The 21,801-nt window shown below is 47.6% G+C and overlaps 1 protein-coding gene across 2 annotated transcripts in view; it reads left to right on the plus strand.

The window, feature by feature from the left end:
* Positions 1 to 21,801, plus strand: part of LOC144785951 (hexosaminidase D-like) — a 279,553-nt gene that overhangs the window by 147,991 nt on the left and 109,761 nt on the right. For both annotated transcript variants that reach the window (XM_078664840.1, XM_078664841.1), the window contains 2 exons: positions 1,918 to 1,989; positions 3,243 to 3,447. In XM_078664840.1, the coding sequence (XP_078520966.1) occupies positions 1,918 to 1,989; positions 3,243 to 3,447 (277 nt within the window). The remainder of the gene's footprint in view (positions 1 to 1,917; positions 1,990 to 3,242; positions 3,448 to 21,801) is intronic.

Consider the following 21,801-nt stretch of genomic DNA (forward strand, 5'->3'; position numbering starts at 1 on the left):
GAAATATTAGTTATGTCATCATGATCTTGAAAGAAGTGTTTTTCTTGGAATGATGTACTGAGGTTTTACTGACCAACAGTAGTGCTCAAAGTACACAAGATGCTATTTTTGTAGACTGAATTCTTGGATTGAGTAATTTGGATTGAAGCCTGTCATCGCCAGCATTGTGTGATCCACGATGTAATTGGCAAGAAGAAAGGTTTAATGGAGTTTTGAAGGTGAATGTACACGTGTTGTTGGCTGCAAGCCAATATTAGATGCTCATGATGTGGAATACAAATAGGAAACACTGAATTGCCAGTCATTCTGTAATAGGGAAAATCCTTTTCAATTGCTCAAAAGAACATAATACTGTTTCTGGCCCTAGTCCACTGTAGTTGAAGATGTTAATTGGGACGGAGTAGAAAGAAAGGTGATGTGATAGAACTAATCATGCCTGGAGAAGTTTACAGGGTGTGTAGTAGCTTAGTAAGTGGTGGTTTGAGAAGAGGTACCTTGTTAAATTAGATGAATTATAAATTGGAGATATTGTGGAGTTGAGCTTGTCTGGTTTTGTGGAAAGGGCACATTTGTATTATTGTTCTAATGTGAGTGATATTAGCATATGCCAGTAGTGTGGTGAGCAATAATGGAAGGTATGGGAGTCTTGTGCAGGATCCTTAAGATGACTCTGAGTGGTGATGGGTGGCTATTTAAAGACAGGTCTGCTCCATGATGGATGTATGCAAGTAGAAGGGTCCAGTTTGGCTTTTTAGAATGTAAAACAACTGACTCAGAAGATGAGCAGTAGGGTAGGCATCTGCTCTATTTGACAACCTGATGGCATCTGCAATGAAAAGTGTTGACTGTATCTGACAAAATCCTCAAAGTTACTTGGATTTGAACTAGGATAGTCAGCTTCTTAAAAAGCCAGGTATCCCCATATTTTAGTTTCTTTACTCGTCTGCTTCTTATTAAATTGTATAGGTATGTTGTATATGTCACAAATATTGTCACTTGTAGTCTGGGATTTTCAAGTAGTGTCATGTGAATTGCATCTTGTTGGGGTATGGCGATGCCAAGTGTAATGGTTTATTGTTAAGAGATCTGCGTGTGGCTTCCGGAGGACAAGAGCTTGTGCTGTGTGTATTTACCATTTATTTTGGTAGGCTTAGCTTCATCTGAGCAAAAGTCTAATAGTGACACAAAGTGTGACCGTTCCTGGGGATGAAATAGTTAAATGCATATTGGTTGTGACTTTATTCTAAGCTCACAGATGGTGTGACATCTATGAGACTATTTGACTGGAGTACCTAGGGGAGGAGTCCACTTGACAATGAAAGAGCTTGCGATGTCTCTGAGTCTCATGTATGAGTCGTGCAATGGGGAAAGTATCCGTAAAAATAAGTGCAGAATTGGATATAAGAGAATTACAGGAAGTTTCAAACCATAGATCTCTAATGTGTGTCTTGCCATACTAAAGCAAATCTGGGGAAGGCTCTTCTTCTAGAGGAAAGAAGCTATGGTGTTTCTGAGATCATTTCGATTGTATATCTCAGAATGTTTCTTCCTAGAAGTGACTGAGGATAATGGTCCAGAGACTTTGGACAATAGCATATTTGAGCATTTCTCTTTCCAAAGGTAGAAGATTTTAGTTGCATTCTTTTCCTGTTTGTGTCAAAGGATGGAATGAGTTTAAGACATTTGACAGTAGGATATTGGTTGATATTTTATGCAAAGCTGACAAAAGGTGTTTTAGTGTAAAGGCTCTGGACTGTGGGGTGTTCAATGGATTTCTAAACCTAAAGGTGATAGACGGTGCACAGCTTGTAAAACTGACTGGAGAAGAGTATTTTTCATTGGACCCATGGCATGTCTGAGGCTCCACGAAAGTATGCATAGGATACTTATGCTCTCACCTTTTTGTTTGTGTTCCAGAATCTGGCATTACGAAGCATGCAGCACCTGTGATATGGCTCTATGGACCAAAATTGGAACTGGAACAGATCAGTAAGTGACCCCTGAAAGTGCAATTAATTTGGGGATTTTCTGGCATATGGGAACCAGCACCATCCACCAGACCAACCTGCTCATTACTGTGTTTTCGTACACTTTCTGTTTGGTTATTTGCCTGGTTGAAGCAATAAGATACTCTCGGTTTTCCCTTATTTGTCACCGGTCACTTAGCTTTTCTAAATGCCTTTGGTTGTTACCACTGTCACGTCCATTCCTTTAGGGGCCTGGGTCATATTTGAAAGGGGAGTTTCATCAAACGTGTTTTGGGGGCATTGAACGGCTCACTAATATTTTTTCCCCAATTTTAACAGCTATCATTTTTTTCCAGCCTTGGTTGAAATTGAACACATGGCTGCCACTCCCATTTCTTTCTATTTTGCCTCATTAAAAGTGGGAAAGCGGCACATTTTACTTTGTGACTGCAAAAAAGCATTGGTAGCTTCAAAAGCCTGCAGTGGGTTCCATTATAGAAACCTTTACGTTTTGGGACACATCTCGAGTTTTTAGGAATTCACAAAGAATCTCTGGAGTACTTCTGGAACACATAGCCCTTTGCAAATTCCCGGGAGCATTCATAATTCCCAACAATTTCCACATGTAACAGTGTAACAGGTATACATTTCTGTATGAGGGAATGTAACAAAAAGCATATTACATTTGAAATTATATCATTTTGTGTTCCCATGTTTCAAATGTTGAAACCCCTTTTCTGAACCCTCAACAATTTTGAGACTATTTCCTTTCCATTTCCACCAATAAAATACAATTACTCCTTCCCCCGATGGGAAGTGACATTTGTGATCATTTGTCATGGTGGTTAACTGACCTGAATATGATTGTGGAACACATACAGACTCTGTGTTGTCTGGATTTTCACCAGATTTTTCTTGTGGACCCACAAGCAAATGTCCGCGCAGTGAAATTGCTCACACGGAAACTCCATGACACAGACAGAATTTCTGTATGATCAACTTCCATTTTATGGCAAAATGCAACCATTGCTTGTTTTAGATAATTAAGACTTGGATTTTAAATTGATTTTAATAAAAGAGTGGGCCAAGGTATTTTAATGTAGCCCAGTTTTTGAGGCTTAACAGTATACAGAGTCTGGCTGTAGCCCCTGCCTGGGATTTTTGAGGGGAGGGGACAAACTGTTTGCTCAATTCTGTGCACCTTGTGCCAGGCTGGGAACCAGCACCAGCCACCAGACCAACCTTCACATTCCTCTGTTTTTGTTTCTTACACAGGACGGCATATCACCAAGTACCAAGGGCTCGGGTTTAAAACCGTCTGGTTTGCTAGTGCATTTAAAGGAGCCAGCGGCCCAGACCAGGTCTGGACTCCGATAGAGATGCACCAGAAGAACCACCGTGGATGGTGGCAGGTATTCCAGATTCAACAGCAGTTCCCTAACACCACCTTCCAAGGCATCGCCCTGACGGGGTGGCAGAGGTAAGATATGCTGCAGCAACAATAGGGAAGCCAAGCTCTAAAGATGCCTGTGATCTCTGATAATCACACATAGCCCCTGCTCCTGGGCTGCCCTCATCACTCTAATTATTTAAAAGATACAATTTTGGGTTGCTTCTGTAGCTTGTATTGCTTTTTTTTCTCAACCCCTACAAACAGAGGTTCTACTACTGAGTGTATAAATAGCTTAACTTCAAGGCTTGCTTTGTTAAAGTCCATGGTTAGAAGCCGTTTGTTATTCCTCTGCCTCTTCTTTAAACAGTGTCCCTAAATTATTTATATACAAGGCCAACGCCCCCGAGGGACTACTTTACCACTAAGGTCGTTTCCCCTTTGTAATGTATATGGTGTCCAGATGTATAGCCTATGTCCATTTGCTGCAGCTCCCCTTTGCAATGGTGTATTGGGTGTAGTGATTGGTGCAGTACTTTTTGAGATTAACCGCCTCAAAGGTTTGGGTTCCCTCTTTATAATAGTAGTATAGATTTAATAAGTAAACAAGGTATTCCTGCAGCTGAAATTAACATTATGTCAAGCACATTAACAAAAATAAAAGACTTCACATTCACAGTTACACCATTTCCTTTGTGCCCTGACCCGGACCTCAGAATGTTCTATACTAAGTTCACTGCTTCATCATGTCTGCTACATCGACCTCAGGATATAACCCATAGCCTGAATGCCATGAGGTGGTATTGTTGCACCAGTTTCTGCCTGCTTCTAAGATTACTCAAGTGACTTTCACAGTGAAGAATTGCAGGTCCCTCAAAGCTTCATTTAGTGCCTTACTTGAAATGCCTGTTAGGTGTCTCTCCTTTGCCATTCTCTAATCCACCGAAGAATGCAGCCAACGTCGTATGTATCACTAACCACTGAATTACATTTCTACACCGTTGTCTGTGAAGTGATGTGATGTGAAAGACATTTATAAAGCGCAGCGTACACTGTACAGTTTCTTGGCGCTGAGGCAAAAGGACAGAAGACAACTGACTGGACAGTGAGAGGGAAAAGAAAAAGGCAGGAGCAGGGTGGAGACGAAGGGGGGTAAGAGGGACCGGAAAAGAGGAAGATATTAGGATTTTAATTGTGCGCAGAGCGAAAAAGGTGAGTCTTGAGGAGGGATCTGAAGCGGGTGTAGAGCGAGGCCGACCTTATGTCCAAGGGGAGGGCCTCTGTCTTCTCAAACTACATACTGGTAGTAATAGCCTGACTAGTTAGGTTAGTAACAGTTGCCCTGCTGAATTTCAGATTCACCGACCCCCTCAAACCAGCGCCATCTTTTAACCGACCACTACGAGTCACTACTAAAACTGCACCCTTGTATTGTGGCATGACAGCAATCCTAAGGTTTTCGCCTTGCACTTAGCTACTCTGGAGGTATTTTAGTTTGGCGCCATTTTTGTCAGTGCTCCCTCGCCTACTTCTTAGGTATACTTACAGAAATAAGTTCAGGAGCACACATGCATGTCAGTCCTTTGCTTTAAAACCCTCTCAACCCTTCTGTGGGTGATCAAACAATAGACAGTTTGTCATGTAAATGCCATTTAACAAGACAGAGGCATGAATGCTGACACTATGTTAACCATATATCTGATAGAGACTTCTAGATGCAGATTCCTTACCTTTGAATTTCCCAGCACCAGACTCGATCCAGAAACTTTTGCGTGAGCAGTACCCATGCATGCCATTGGGTGGCTCTGTTCGGTTCTGCTTGGCGTCGGATGTGACATCGTGGTCGCCAATATAGGCGCAACCCAGGCGTATGGACATCAGTACTTTTCTTTCCTCGCCCATTAGCGCCGATCCGGAGAAGAGCTACCCCTCTTTCTCTTTTTGACGGACTTTTTTCGGCATTTTGTCAAAGATTTTTTCTTTGTGTGTCAAAGCCATGTGCGCCTGTCACTGCGCCATGTAGGTTACCCGCCCGCACCTTGTGTGCTTATGGTGTCTTGAGCGCAACCACAACTCTTAAGTCGTGCTTGGATGGGTCTTGGCGCCGAAAGCTTTGACGGAGCGGTCCCTAAAACTGCTTGCAGCCCGGCAGTCAACGTCATCAACACAAATACTAGGCGATCTCGGTCGTGATCGAGGAAGAGATTGTCACAGGACTGTTCCAGGTGCCCCAAGTCTTCTTCATTGCATTCGAGCCCCTCTGGACACTCTGGGGAGAAGCACATGAAGAAGTTGTCTAGACGGATTTTTACTTCACCTCCTCTTGTGAGGATTGAGAAGACGACTGAGGAACATTTCAGTTCTAGGCATGGTTCTACAGAGCTGTTTCCAGGCCCGATTCTGCCCCTACCCCCGTTTTTAGGAGCCGGACCGACCCCATCTCAAATAAACAATTTTTATGAGGCCGTGCGCCACGTATTTGAGCGGGCTGACCCCTCAGGTTCTCCTCAAGGCCCCATCAGGTTCTGCGCCAGCTGCACCTGTGGAGTCTCACAGATCCGATCCAGAATCTACGCTGGTCGTGCCAAAGCGAACTTTGCCGGCGCCGGTCCCAAAATCGATGATCCCAGTGCCGCCGGCACCCATTGGGGGCGCCAGCTCCTTTCTGATTCCTGACGACTCTGAGTTGGAACGGGGCGATCTTTGCCGATTACGGCTTCGACAGAGCCCAGGGGCTCTAGGTAGTTGACTGAATATTTTGAGTTGGTTACAGGCATGGGAGAAGAGGGGAAGAACACCAGTTAGACACTCCTGGTGAGGATTTGGAGTGGTATGAGGAGCTTACTGAAACCAGTGGACACCCCTCCAGATGCTGGTTTGCTATCGCCACCAACTGTGGCTATGAAAGAGGTAGCGTTGTATGCTATGGTGGGGAAGAGGGCAGCCGAAGTCCTTGACCTGAAGCTGCCCTCAGTGCAGATCAAGACTAACCACTTGACCGAAGTGCTTCAGCCTGTAGCTTTCTCTTTCGAACCCCTTTTGCTCTTCAATGAAACACTGACGGATGTCCTTCTAGGCACTTGGTCCAAGCCTAGCACAGGGGCTCCTGTGAACAGGACAATAGCACGCCACCATCGCCCTGCCCCGGGTGATCCAGCTTTCCTCAGCCAACATCCTACCCTTGAGAGCTTGATAGTTCAAGCCTCAACATCCCATGGCGTGTTTCCTTCCTCTCCCCCAGACAGGGAGTCCAAGAGGCTGGATGCACTTGGAAAGAAGATGTTTTCCTCATTGCGGTCGGTAAACACTGCATACCTTTTGAGCCATTTCTTGCATTCCATATGGGAAACGGTTGTGCAAGTGCTGCCACAGGTCCCAGAGGAGGCTCGGGCCGTACTCTCCCAAGCAGTGAGAGTTGGGACGGATGCAGCAAAGTTCACCATTATGTGTGGTCTGGATACCACTGACTCGCTGGGCAGAGCGGTGTCGTTGATGGTGGCCTTGCGGCACCACATCTGGCTGAGAACATCTGGCTTTTCGGGTTATGTCCAGACCATATCATGGCCATGCCCTTCGATGAGACTTGTCTCTTTGGAGAGAAGGCAGACTCAGTGTTGCAGGGCTTTAAGGACTTGCAGGCTACGGCCAGGACCTTGGGCCTGTCAGTGACACCTCGCCGACAGTCTGCCTTTCAGCCCCTGGCAATGGAAGGGGCTTTCAACCGCGGCAGCAATACCCCAGCCACCGTCCTGCACAGACTTTCCACAGTGTGCGAGGACATCTGTCAGGCAGCAACTTGGGCTTCCCTGCACACGTTTGCTAAACACTACTGCCTGGACAGTCGGGTCAGCAGGGATGAGCTTTTTTCCCGATCGGTCCTGCAGGACTTTTTAGGCTAGTGATTTGTCCACAGCCCACCTCCAGGATGGTATCAGGCTTGGGTATCTAATCAAAGACAAGGAATCTGCAACTAAGAGTCTCCATCATATGAACAAGTTACTTAACTTTGGTAACACATTATCTGGTAGAGACAATATATAGCTGCAGGTTCCTTACAGACCCACCCATGCCTCCCAGTTCTGCGGACATTTTTATAGGGCTAGGATTTCTCCCTTTCCAGGGTCCTAGTTTGGACACACACACTAGTCGATTCACTTCATGGCTCTACGCTTCTGGCGTTGAAAGTCGTGAAAAGTAACTGACGTCCACGCACCTGGGTGGTGCCTATTTAGGTGACCGCAACATCACATCCGGTGCCGATACGATGCGGAACTGAACGGAGCCACCCGACCCCACGCAGGGGTACTGCTCATGCAGAAGTTTCCGGATCCTGTCTGATGCCTGGGAAATTCAAAGGTAAGGACTCTGTAGCTACATATTGTCTGTATCAGATAATGCGTTACTGACGGTAAGTAACTTGTTCATCACTATGTTTGGTACTATATTGCCCTTGCACTGCAGAATAACTGTCCATTTACCAATAGAAGCGCATGGCACTATACACTGATGAAAACTGACTCATTGAAAGAGATGGCCTTGTAAAATCTGTCCACCAGTGGTGCAACGAGCTTAGGGCCTGGTAACCTACCTTCCAGCCAGGTGGGGGGCTTGGTTTAACAGGGCAACTGCCCCTTTCAGGGGAATGTCTGGTCCCTGCTTGGCAGGACTGTCTCCCTGGACATTCCTCCAAACGTCATTCTGCTGTCGGAACTTCTCTCTATGAATCACTGACTCTACTTGATTGCCATTGTTTAAATGTTACAGTCTTGCACATTCATGGATGGATGGTTAGCGAATCAGACAACAGCACAAGGTCCATGCATTGCATTTTCCTGTCATCCTGGAAGAGATGCATTATTTCCTTCCTTTCAGTCTGCAAGCATGTGGCTTGCCTGGGGTTCGGCCAACAAGGCACCAGCTTTGTTCTTGAAACTTTAATGTGGATGTTGGAACGTACCTGTTGGGAAAATATTCCTAGATGGTTTGTGTGTGGGTTGAATGCAGGTTCCTTGTTGGAACTTATTGCGTAGCCAGCTTTCTGAGTCTTTATTGAAGAAAGCTTTGTTTAAATTTTAAAGGACTTCAAGCTAGATTCTGACTTCTGTCACTGGAGATTATTATGTGGTCCCAATTCTTCCACTTAAGGGCTAACCTCCCTGCCTGATATGTGTATGTTATAGCCTGTCAGTGATATTTTTGGTAGGCCAGGGTAGACTGCATTTAAGATTGGTTGCTGGATTTTGCATCTGTTTTTGCAGCAAATACAAATTGTCCACCACAGTGGTACAGTAAAACCTACTATATTCAGGATTCTACACCAAAGAAGCAGAGATTCTTTTCACCAGTGCATTTGTGTCTTGCCTCTGATGAATATCTATCCTTGCCCTGGTCCGAAAGTGGGATTTGCCTACAAACTGTAATCATTCCAAAGGTACACCCAACGCGAGGACACAATATGTTGGGACTGGAATGTCACTCGCATAGTTTACAGTCGTGTTTCCTTACCCTGAGTATCCTACTGTGCTTGCAACTGGTTTCCAACTCTTACTTTGGCCCTAGCATCATGATAATCTAAGCATGTGTGCAAAGGCTTAGTGTGGTTCCTGACTGTGTGAAATCATGGACCTGTCCTATGACCTGGAGTGTAATAAACCTTCCCTCATAACAAACTACTGTCCCACTCCTGGGCATGGACCACAGAGCGCTAGTGGCACAATTCTGGGTTTTTGAGAGTGCTAGTGTGACCAGACCATTTTGTCCGAGTCACAGTCAGTGGAGAGAGAAAGAGGATATTAAAGGGCCTGCCTTCCTATACTCATAACATACCTAAGTCAAGTGATTGGCAGGCTGTACTACAAAACGAAGCTATATTTTAGCTCTTAGTGTAACTATTAATAGACATTATAAATGACACCCAGGTACATAATCAGTATATTCCGTGTAGGATACTTATAGCGACCCTGGATCCAAGAGTGGTTGCATGCTTATGTCCACTAACTGTATAAGCTGACATGCTTTTATTGTTTTTAGGTATAGGTGCATATAATCAGCGTGCGACTCAAGATGATGCCATGATTTTTTTGTCTTGTTGATGCTTTAGTGTCTGCAAGTTCTTTATTTATTTTCATTACAAAAGATAACATTGGTGATCACGTACTATAAAAACTCCGGTATCAAATGATAATAAGAGAGGACTATGAGGCCAGAGGTCACTCCTTTTCACAGCACCAACTGGCCTGCTCACTTTGCCACTGGATTCAAGCTAGCCTGGCTGATGAGGGGTGTTACCGGTCCCAGGATGCTTGTTTCCGGTTCAGGAAAGACTTGGCTTTGCAGTTCGGACTGGACTGTTCCCATGAGGTACAGGGTCAAGACTGATTTGCATGATGGATTCAGCCCAGATCTGTGACTGGGGGTGAGTGTCTGAAGAGTTTCAGTGCTCCGTCCATCAACTCCTTGTGTTTGCTTTGTTCGCCTTAAGTTGGCAGGGTATGCCCAGGCGTGGTTCCCTTGCTCACTTTCCCACTGGATTCAAGCTAGCCTGGCTGATGAGGGGTGTTGCCCCGAAACCGGTCCCAGGATGCTTGTTTCCAGTTTAGGGTAGACCTGGAATGGCAGTTCGGGCTGGACTGCACCCATAAGGCACAGGGTCAAGACTGATTTGCATATAGCTGGGTCTGAACTGAGGTGGCTAAGTGAGCTAAAGAACGATGATGGATTCAACCCAGATCTGTGACTGGGGGTGAGTGTCTGAAAAGTTTCAGTGCTCCGCCCATCATCTCCTTGTATTTGCTCAGTGGTAGATTCTTACCTGGGGAAGTAAAACATATTCATCTATCCCTTTGAGGAAGACTAGATGATCAAAGTCTCAACACCACAGAAGGTTTGCTGCTACTATCAGAATGCACTCTGTCCTTTTCCAGATGGGTGTAAGTCACCCATGTCAATTTTGTTTGTTTGGAACTGTTTATTGCAATTTTTATTTTACATTTTCATAAAATACAGTAGAAAAGCCAAAAACGCTGGGAATTTCACATAATATCAAAATGTAATAATTTCGTACCGTCCACTATACTGACAAGTCATAGTGATGAGGGGCTTTAGAAGCCTGAAGGGCTTTTGGAAACTCTGATTCGAGTTTTAAGAAAGGATAGGTTACCAATCCATATGTACACACATAGATACAGTGACATTGGTATGGCAACTCATGCGGCAACAAACAGGAACGGTGGAGTGCCATTGGAGTCATGTCTGATAATAAAAATAGAGCCATACATTTTTATACACTTCGAACAAAGGTACCAAACAAAACAACAGAACAGTTCCCACGGCTTACCAGCTCGCCATCATCCTCCCCTGATGTCATCCCCCACAGACATAACGTCATTCAGCCACCACCATGTCGTCCTGCAAGAATGGGGGGGGAGTATGCCGAAAGATGTGCCAGTAGAAAGCAATAAGTGATATCAGTCTAAAGCCGCTGCCAATCAATCAATCAATCAGGAGTTTGTTAAAGCGCGACTACTCACCCGTAAGGGTCTCAAGGCGCTATGGGTGGGGGGGGGAGTTGGGGGGGTGCAGGTTCCATTCCATCAAGGAGGGGGTCTGTCGAAGAGCCAGGTTTTGAGGTTTCTTGTGAAGATGGGGAGCGATGTTGTCTGTCTGAGGTGGAGCGGAAGGGCATTCCATGCTTTGGCCGCGAGGAAGGAGAAGGAGCGGCCTCCCGATCTGGTCTTTCTGGTGCGGGGGACCACAGCGTAGGAAAGCTGGGCTGATCGTAGGGTCCTTTGGGGTGCGTGGAATTTGAGTCGGCTGTTCAGGTATGCTGGTCCGGTGCCGTGGAGGGCCTTGTGTGCGTGGGTGAGCATCTTGAAGGTGATTCTCGCCTCGACAGGGAGCCAGTGGAGTGTGCGCAGGTGCTGGGAGATGAGGCAGTGTTTTGGCAGGTTGAGGACCAGTCTTGCGGCGGCGTTCTGGATGTTCTGTAGCTTGCGGATGAGGTTTTTGTTTATTCCGGCGTAGAGTGCGTTGCCGTAGTTGAGTCTGCTGGTGACCAGGGCGTGAGTGACTGTCTTTCGGTGTTCGAGGGGGATCCATTTGAAGGTCTTACGAAGGAGGCGGAGGGTGTGGAAGCAGGAAGATGAGACAGAGTTGATCTGGCGGTCCATTTTGAGCTCGGAGTCCAGGATGATTCCCAGGTTGCGTGCGTGGTCTGTGGGGGTTGGCGGGTTTCCGAGGGCGGTGGGCCACCAGGTGTCACTCCAGGCGTCGGGGTTTGGGCCCATGATGAGTACTTCTGTTTTGTTGGTGTTTAGTTGTAGGCAGCTGTTTTTCATCCATTTGGCGACGGCTTCCATGCCTTCTCGAAAGTTGCGTCTGGCGGTGTTGGGCTCGTTGGATAGGGAGAGGATGAGCTGGGTGTCGTCTGCATATGACACGATGTTGAGTCCGTAGGTTCTGACGATGGGGGCAAGTGGAGCCATGTAGACGTTGAAGAGCGTCGGGCTGAGGGAGGAGCCCTGGGGGACTCCGCAGGTGATAGGTGTGGGGTCCGAGAGGAAAGGGGGGAGTCTGACCCGCTGCATCCTGCTGGAGAGGAAGGAGCAGATCCAGTCGAGGGCCTTGTCCTGGATTCCTGCATCGTAGAGTCTGCGTATTAGGGTGCGGTGGGAGACTGTGTCGAACGCCGCTGATAGGTCGAGGAGGATGAGGGCTACTGTTTCTCCTTTGTCCAGTAAGGTGCGGATGTCGTCTGTTGCGGCGAGGAGGGCGGTTTCCGTACTGTGGTTTTTTCTTAAGCCGGATTGGGAGGAGTCGAGGATGTTGTGTTCTTCAATGAATGTGGCAAGTTGGCTGTTGATGGCTTTCTCGATGACTTTCGCTGGGAACGGGAGCAGGGAGATGGGTCTGTAGTTTTTGAGGTCGGTGGGGTCCGCTGATGGTTTCTTTAGGAGGGGGTTGACCTCGGCGTGTTTCCAGTCGTCGGGGAATGAGGCGGTCGCCAGGGAGCGGTTGATGGTTTGGCGGAGCATGGGTGCGATGGTGTTGGCGGCTCTGTTGAAGATGTGGTGGGGGCAGGGGTCCGTGGGGGCCCCTGAGTGGATTGACTTCATTGTCTTCAGTGTGTCTTCGGTGGTGAGGGCTGTCCAGTCATCAATCGCTAGTTTCCGGATGTCGGGGGTGGTTGGTGAGGGTTCAGTGTGTTGGTTGTCTTCGTCGAAGTTGTCGTAGATGCTCTTGATTTTGTGGTGGAAAAAGATGCTGAGTTTGTCGCAGAGGTCTTGTGAGGGAGGGATGTCGGTAGACTCGCTGGTGGGTTGGGCGAACTCCTTGATGATGCTGAAGAGTTCCTTGCTGTTGTGTGCGTGGGTGGAGATTCTGTCTTCAATCGCTTTTTTCCTCGTTTCTCTGATGAGTTGATGGTGGGCGTTGGTGGCGGCTCTGAAGTTGTTGTGGGCTTCTGTGGATTTGGTGTTTCTCCAGGCCTTTTCGAGGCGGCGGCATGTGCGTCTGGACTCTCGAAGTTCGGTGGTAAACCATCTGGCTTTCTTGGCACGGGTATTGTTGTTTTTCTTGAGGGGGGCTATGGTGTTGGTGCTGTCCGAGATCCATCTATGCAGGGTTCGGGCTGCGGTGTTGGGGTCGTCGTTTTCCGCGATGGTTGGGGTGGAGTTGTTGAGTGAGGAGGTGAGCTGGTCATCGGTGATTTTGGTCCAGTTTCTTTGTGGAAGCAGGTGCTGGTGTCTGTGGATGGTGGGTGTTCTGAAGGTGAAGTGGACGCAACGATGGTCGGTCCATGGGAGTTCGGTGGTGTGGCTGAAGGTGATGGAGTTTCCTGTCGTGAAGAGGGGGTCGAGGGTGTGTCCTGCTGAGTGCGTGGGCTCGGTCACGATCTGGCGGAGTCCAATGTTGTGGAGGTTGTCCAGGAGGGATGTCCAGGAGGGATGTGGTGTTGGGGTCCAGTTGATTGTCGAGGTGGAAGTTGAGGTCTCCCAGCAGGGTGTAGTTGGTGGATGCGATGGCCTGCGGGGAGATAATGTCCGTGATGGAGTTGGCGAAGGGTCCGCGGGGTCCAGGGGGTCGGTAGATGAGGGTTCCTTGGAGGGCTGCGGTGGGGCTGGCCAGTATCTTGAAGTGAAGGTGTTCCATCAGTTCTGTGGACTCGTCAGGGAGTGTGCTCAGGCGGAGGCTGGATTTGTGGACGATGGCGATTCCTCCTCCTGGGTGGATGGGGCGGTCCTTCCTGGAGATCTTGTATCCTTGGGGGATGGCGATGGCGATGTCCGGTCCCGAGGTGGTGTTGGTCCAGGTTTCGGTGAAGAATGCTACGTCTGGGGTTGTGCTGTCGAGGAGGTCCCAGATTTCTGTGGCGTGTTTGTGGAGGGATCGGACGTTGAGGAGGATGCATTGCAGGGTCTTCGGTTCGGTTGTGTTCTTCTGGGCGGGTTGTGCTGGATCCGTGTTCTTGGCGGTGCTGCAGGTGTGCCGGCAGCGGTGACAGCTGAAGGGTCCATGGGTGTCGGCTGGTGATGCTAGCTTGCAGTTGTTGTTGCAGCCTGGGTTGAGTGCGTGGAGTGCTGCTGGGTCGTAGCGTTGGCGGGGCGGAGGTCCAGGGTTCCTGATGCTGGTCGCGGACGGGTCGCAGACGGGCGCAGACGTGCTTGCCTTTGACGCGCCTCCGGTGCACCAGCGGCGAGCACGCAGTGGCCGCCATTAAGTAGGGGTCGGGGAGGGCTGGACAGCTGGGAGGCGGGAGCGGGGAGGGGAGCTGGATTGGGGGGGGAGGGGCCACGGGGGCAGCAGCGGCAGGGAAAGGTAAAGGGAGGAAAGAAGGGATAAAGAAAAAAGGGAAAATAAGCAGAAATAAGGCACAAAAGAGCAGAGATGCAGAAAAGAGCAGAAAGGTGAAAGATAGAAAGGGTAAAAAAACGAGTGAAAACGAGTGAAGGAGCAGAGGGAGAGAAAGGGAAAATGGGCAGAAATAAGGCACAAAAGAGCAGAGGTGCAGAAAGGTGAAAGATAGAAAGGGATAAAAAAAAGAGTGAAAACGAGTGAAGGAGCAGAGGGAGAGAAAGGGAAAATGGGCAGAAATAAGGCGCAAAAGAGCAGAGGTGCAGAAAGGTGAAAGATAGAAAGGGGAGAAAAAGGAGTGAAGGAGCAGAAAGAAAGAAAGAAAGGAGACAGAGGTCCACTGGACCACCAGGGATGAGGCGCAGGGAAACCTGCGGGTGGAGGAGGGCCTCGATCACCAACACTCAAGAGTGCAGGGGCAGGGGCACCTCACTTAATGGTGGAGCTGCGAGGGTGGGAGAGCAATTTCACTGACAATGAGTCAGTGGTCTTGCTCGCCTGTCCCAGCAGTGGCCGCCATTAAGTAGGGGTCAGGGAGGGCTGGACAGCTGGGAGGCGGGAGCGGGGAGGGGAGCTGGATTGGGCCGGTCGTGCTGGGGGGGTGGGCCGCGGGGGCAGCAGCGGCGGGGAAAGGTAAAGGGAGGAAAGAAGGGATAAAGAAAAAAGGGAAAATAAGCAGAAATAAGGCACAAAAGAGCAGAGATGCAGAAAAGAGCAGAAAGGTGAAAGATAGAAAGGGTAAAAAAACGAGTGAAAACGAGTGAAGGAGCAGAGGGAGAGAAAGGGAAAATGGGCAGAAATAAGGCACAAAAGAGCAGAGGTGCAGAAAGGTGAAAGATAGAAAGGGGAAAAAAACGAGTGAAAACGAGTTAAGGAGCAGAGGGAGAGAAAGGGAAATGGGCAGAAATAAGGCGCAAAAGAGCAGAGGTGCAGAAAGGTGAAAGATAGAAAGGGGAGAAAAAGGAGTGAAGGAGCAGAAAGAAATGAAAGGAGACAGAGGTCCACTGGACCACCAGGGATGAGGCGCAGGGAAACCTGCGGGTGGAGGAGGGCCTCGAACACCAACACTCAAGAGTGCAGGGGCAGGGGCACCTCACTTAATGGTGGAGCTGCGAGGGTGGGAGAGCAATTTCACTGACAATGAGTCAGTGGTCTTGCTCCACCTCTAGTCTCCGCCACTGCGCCAGAGGTATAGCCCATCACAGAAGAATGATTAGATTGCAAATCAGTTTAAATGGTGTCCCACTAAGTAGCACTAGTGTACTTTCGGAACACTAGTATATCTTCCCTCATGCAACGCCACACTTTCAGCTTGCACCCAGTTGAGCCAGGATTGCTCCCAATCCACAATTCGTGGGGGCTCCAAGGCTTTCCATCTGCAGGTGATGAGACGATTAGCCACTATGAATCCAAGATCTAGAAAGCGGGAGGTAACCCTTTGCCTCCTTTGCCTACGAAACAGTCCCTAAGACATACCTCCCATGTATGGCGGTCAGGGATTTCAGTGCAAGCAGACAGTTTTGCAGTGATGGTGGCCCAATAGGCTTGCAAGTGGGTGCAGGACCAAAGCATGTGCTTTCGGTCAACATCTATATGAAAGCAGCGCGGGCAAGCAGCAACCTCCCTGTGATAAAACTTGTTGATATTGGCAGGTGTAAGGTAAGCCCTATGAACAATGATTAGCCGAATGAGTTTGAATCAGGCATTGCATGGCATGTGTCGCGGGCACTCCAATACTGCGGCCCATTCCTTCTCAAAGTAGTGTTGCGCTAATTCCTCCTCCCATCGGGAGAGCAATGAAAGGAGCTGGGGAGCAGTGTGGGACCGGAGGGAGTCAGCGAACCAGCGTATAAGATGTCTACCCCTGCCCTTCACATGTAGGTATTGAATTGTGAGGGTCATGTGTAGTACGGTGGTCACGTCGCACCAGTGGCGTCCAAGCATAACAAGCAATGCGCTGTGCAATAAGAACTGTCTCCGTGTTTGGCCACCGTCCTCCACCAGCATTTCAATCCCTATATAGGTCCCCCAACATGTATATGCCTGCTGCATGCCATACTGCCAATTTGGCTGTCGATGTGGGGACTCCCCCACCCCCAGGCATATCTAATAGAGCCAACCCTGGAGCATAGGAGATTGTACGTTTAGTGATAAGGAGGCACTTGCGAAAACAACGGAATGCCACCCCCAGCAATAGGGAGTTAGACTTTTGCGTTTTTGTGCAAGGGTGAAATAGATGCAATTAAGCAGGCAGACCCCAACCATGAGAGATTGTGGTAGTGTCCAACAGATATAGGCCCGCCAACCACATAGGTATCCATTGGACTTGGGCGGCAATGTTGTATTGTTCAAAATATGTGGCAGCCGGCCCCCATAAAGCCCATTGTCCCCATGTTATGTAAAGTTTTGTGAAGGTCCCTCTACATCTCTACTTGTTCCAGATGAATTCGAAGATCTGTTGTTCGTACACACAAAAGAACGTGCTAGGGATGTGTATGGGTAGATTCATACAAAAATACATAAGGCGGGCAAAACGACCATCTTCAATAACGCCACCCTGCCTGTTACCACCAATGCCATTGTGCATTAGAAGCCATCTGGGCATGTAGTGATGTGACTGCTCGAACAACAATGCCCTCAAACAAATCATCCAGAGAGTGGTAAACCGTCACCCCCAAGTATCTGAATGTATGTTGTTGCCAATCCAGTTGTGTTCCATCGAGACAAAAGCATGGATCGGGTACATCAGAGTGAAATGGAAAAATACAAGATTTCACCTAATTGACTTACAAGGGTCGAAGCAATTGTGTCATGTATGTTGTGGGTGTCCCAAATGTATAACAACATATCATTGGCATATAATGATATTGCGTGTATCCCATCTCCCAGAGGGGCACCCAACTGTGTCCCCCAATGGCGCTTCGCCAACGCCAAGGGTTTAATCGCCAACGAAAACATCAATGGTGACAGCGGGCAGCCCTGTCTTGTCCCTTTGTAGATAGGAATTACATCTGATATGAAAGGCCCTGTCTTAACCCTAATTTGGAGGTTAGTATACAACAGTTTCACTCGTTCAAGACCAGGCATCCTGTGCGAGTGCATGCCTGTCGGGCATACGTCATGACTCTAAAGAAACGACGCAAATTCAGGGAGGTATTGCAAGCGGGTATACACCCATTTTGGGCGGGGTGAACCAAGGACTGGAGCATAGGTGCCAGTCGATCAGCAAGTATTATCTCCAGAACCTTGTCATCAGTGTTGAGTAGTGCAAGTGGTCTATAAGAGCCAACGAGTAATGGGTCTTAGTTAGGTTTAGGTAAGGAAATTACTGTCACCTCTCTCTGGGAGACAGAAAGACTGCCAAGTGGAATGGCTTCCTTGTCATTGTTAACAAACGTGAAGCCATTTGAAATGCCTAAGCTTCGTACAGTTCCACCGGCAGACCATCAGGGTCGGGGTATTTGCCAGTGACCAAAGCTGTGATTGCCGTCTTTATTTCTTCCGGTGTGAGTGAACTTTATTTCTAAGACCTTCTCAGCATTATCCCATCACCAACACAGGTGTAAGTGCGATGAGGAGTCCTTGGATCAGGCCAGGTAGCCACCTCACACCTGCAGTCTAGCAGGTAAAGAGAAAATGAGAGGAAAAACTGGCCCTCAAACCCCACCCCCGCGTATCCTCGTGGGGCCGGCACCGCAAGTCTTCTCAGGTTGTGTCCTAGTTTACTGCCACTCTGGAGTTTATGACCACGGACAGCCATAGTCCTGTCGTTCTCCAAAGCCAGTTATCAGCGGCTCAGCTCCAATGGACGCGCCTCTCCGGCCGTGATCCGACTCCTGGTAATAGCAAAAGAGGAGTCTACAGTATTGCTTCAACGCCGTCTGCAGCAATGCCCCCTCCTCTGGGCACAGCATGGAAGTCAGTGGCATGGCGTAGGTCTCTGTGGGGCAGATGTCGGGCTCCCTGCAGAATGTTCACTGGATAAGCAGGGCGTAGAGCAGAGCTCATCTAGAGCCCGTCCTCCATGATGGCTGACTTGCAAGTCACCCATGTCATATTAACATCAGTTCCAGTCTAGTCCACTCAATGCTTATGTGCCATAGTGGACACTCTGGGCCAAATCTTTCCCCTTTGAGAAACACTATCATCTATCTGTCTGAAGTTTTGCAATCTTCTAAAGGCAGCAAATCAGATATCAGCTCACTGGGGGCAATGGCTTCCTACATTTTTCTAGTACCACATAATCGACTGCACACGAGGTCTCTTCAACAACCCTTAGAGGACCATTGGCACCATTGCACCTCCAGCTGGGAAGACAGACTCGCTGTATCTCACTCTGAAATTCGGTCATTCCCTTATTTTGTTGCCAATCAAAAAACCTGCTGCAGGGAGTATATTCCATCAGGCTATCCCAGTGTACACAATTGTAATAGGTGCCACTCTCATGGTATGTAGTGCTCACAAGGATCGTCTTCCGTTACCTGTAACATGGTCCAAAAAACAGATGTCTAATCACATCAACTTTATAGAAGTAAAAACATTTTTTTCTGGTTCTCAAGTTGTTTCTGACAGCTTTCAAAATTTGCGTTCTTCTGGTACAGACAACGTGAGAATAATTTGCTGTTTTAGCTAGCTAGGTGGGAATCATTTCAGGCGTCTGTGTCTGGAAGCTCAAACAATTTAGAAATGACTCATTGCCAGGAACCTGAAGATTACAGAGGTAGACTCACTCTGCAGAACATTCCAAGAAAATCGCAATTGAGTATTGCAAGATGCAAGCTGCACCATATTTACCATGATTTGAGCTATCCCCAGATAGATGCCTTTGCTTATGAAAGAAAACCTAATGCCTACAATTCACGTCACAGTACTATTAGCTGCCTTTTTTGTTCACCAGTCATGGTGTTTCTGTATTATTACTATTATTATTATAATTGAGTTCTTATTTAGCCGTTGGGCTTCCTAACGATTGAGGACAGGTATTAGCAGCCTAAGAACGTGACCTAAGAAGCCATGTATTTAGGTTCTTAGGGAGGGTAGAGAGAAGCAGCCTCTAATAGACTCCAGGAGAGCATTCCACATCTTGCGGGCCAGAAAGGAAAAGGAGCGGCCACCTATTCAGGAGCTTCTTACTTTAGGCACTGTAAAGAGGGACTGGTTACTAGAGCGCAGCATGTGGCGAGGGTTGTAGGGCACAACCAGATTTTGGATGAACCATGGTCCTGAATGTAGCTTGATTATTTAAATGAAGCAGAGAGCCTTGAAGTTGATGTATTTGTCCACTGTGAGCCACTGGAGGTCTTAAAAGAGGCCAGGCATGGAGAAGGATTTGGGGAGCCGGGATAGAAGCCTAGCTGCTGCATTTTGAACCAGCTGGAGATGTCTTATCACTGTGTTGTCAGCCCCCAGATATACGATGTTATCATAATCCTGCCTGGATAGTATAATGGCCTGGATGACGGTTCTCTAAGCAGAGAAAGGAAGTATCCAAAGGATATTTTTAAGCCATTTCATAAGGAAACCTTGGCTACTTGTGGCTTCATGGACAAGGCGGAATCTAGCCAGGTGCTCAGATTTTTTACCTTGTTGAAGGGTTCAGGAAGTATTCCCAGAGAGGCAGGCCAATACTGGGCACCCCAGAGCTGGGGATTCTTGCCCCGTATCAGATCCTCGGTCTGGTCTACATTTAATTTTAGGTAGTTGGTATTCATTCACATAGAGACACAGTTGAGGCAGAAATTAAGATCTTCTGAGCAGGCTTCCTGCTCAGACAACAGAGAAAAGATGATCCTGGTGTCGTCGGCGTATGAGAGTAGGGTTAGGCCACAGCTTGACACAGTGTTGGTGAAGAATACCTGGAAGGTACACTCTGTCAGGAAGGATTTTAACCAGGCAAGTGCCATCTTTTGAATGCCTAGTTAGCTAGTCTTTTGAGAACAATGTCATGAGAACAGTATTAAAAGCCGCGCTTGGATCTAATACGATCAATGTGGCCGTGCCACCCCTGTCTAGGAGTCAACTACGTAGATGTTCCGTGACTCCTAGAAGCACAGCTTCTCTGCAGTGCTCAGGTCTAAATTCTGACTGGAAGGGGTGAAGGGCATTTCGGGCTTCCATGTAGGTGGTCAATTGAGTGTTAATTTGCTTTTCTAGGATCTTCCAGAGAATGGGCAACAGAGAAATGGAGTTAGAGTTGGCCCAATTAGAGTGGTTAAGGTGAGATTTTTTATCTAGGGAAGCACCTTCGCGTGCTTCCAAGCTTTGGGTAAGTGATCTTCCCTTAGAAAGGAGTTCAAGAGCTCCACTAATGAGAGGAAAAGGTGTGGACTCAGAATACTGAGTTTGCATGGGGGATAGGATCAAGTGGACACCTAATTTAATAGACAACAGAATGTCCAAGAGATAAGCCGAGTCCAGGAGAGGAAAGGATTGAAGTTGGGCCAGTGATAGAGTTGTATCTGTGGGTGATGTTTCCTCGGGAGCAGAAGGAATAGGGGTGAGGTGTGAGCTGCCGTTTTCAGATAAAGCTCTAGTAGCCAGAGTAAGGTGGATTTTTGCCACTTTTTTTATAAAGAAATCTGTCAGCCCTTCACATTGAGCATGTGGAAGTGATAGAGGGTAAGTGATATTGCTAGGGTCAGACATTTCTTGAACCACTTCAAACACTACAGTGTCTATAATCATTTTTTAAGGCTGTCTTATATTTTGAATCATTATCATATTGCTTCCTCCAGACTCTCTTGAGTTTCTTAGTTTCTTTTCTTCCTGTAGCTAAACCAGGGGGTACCGCCTGGACACAAATTTGATTTTAGCTGGCAGGGTTAGGTCAAGAGAGATTCTATGCCAATTGTCGACCACAGGGAGATCTAGGGCGACCTGATGCACTAATTGAGTAAGGGTGTCTGATAAACTCTTATTTAGGGCAGTAATGTTGAGTTTGGTCCACTTTCTGGCCATGACTTTAGGTCCGCCTACTGGGGGACTGAGTGGAGAGGAGGAGGGTATGGAAAAAGGCCCTGCAAAATGATCCGACCAGAGTATTGGAAGGATCCGAGGTGAGACCAGTGATGTTAGAGGAAATGGAGTCCAGCAAGTTACCAGCTTTGTGATTGGGGAGGAATTAATCAAATCGAGGTTGAGAGCACACACATCCTCAATAGGAGCCTGACCTAGTTTGCAGGTGGTGTCTTCTAAATGCATGTTCAGGTCTCCCAGTAGTGAGAAATTCTAATTTTTCAGTGTGTATGGCGAGTGGCGTTTTTGAATAGTTATTCCATTTCTTTTAAATTTGTTACTTGTGTACATCACAGCGATGCCATTTTCTTAATACTGTACATTTCTTGTGAAAGAACATTTCCATCTGTGTCGAGTCTCTGTCCAGCTTGTATTTGTACCTGCTTTTTGGTAGAGTTATAGGTTTAGCGTGTTACTGGTTGGTGTGAGTGCTGCTGAGAGATGTAAACATTCTGGATTCACCACCAGCGTTATTAGCACTAGCAACAATAGCACATGGAGCAATATAGCACATAATATCACAGTGAGACTCAAAATGCAATGATACAGTATATCCCTGCATTAATTTGGATAATGTTA

This window comes from Lissotriton helveticus, chromosome 10 (assembly GCF_964261635.1).
Source record: "Lissotriton helveticus chromosome 10, aLisHel1.1, whole genome shotgun sequence".
NCBI lineage: Eukaryota > Metazoa > Chordata > Amphibia > Caudata > Salamandridae > Lissotriton > Lissotriton helveticus.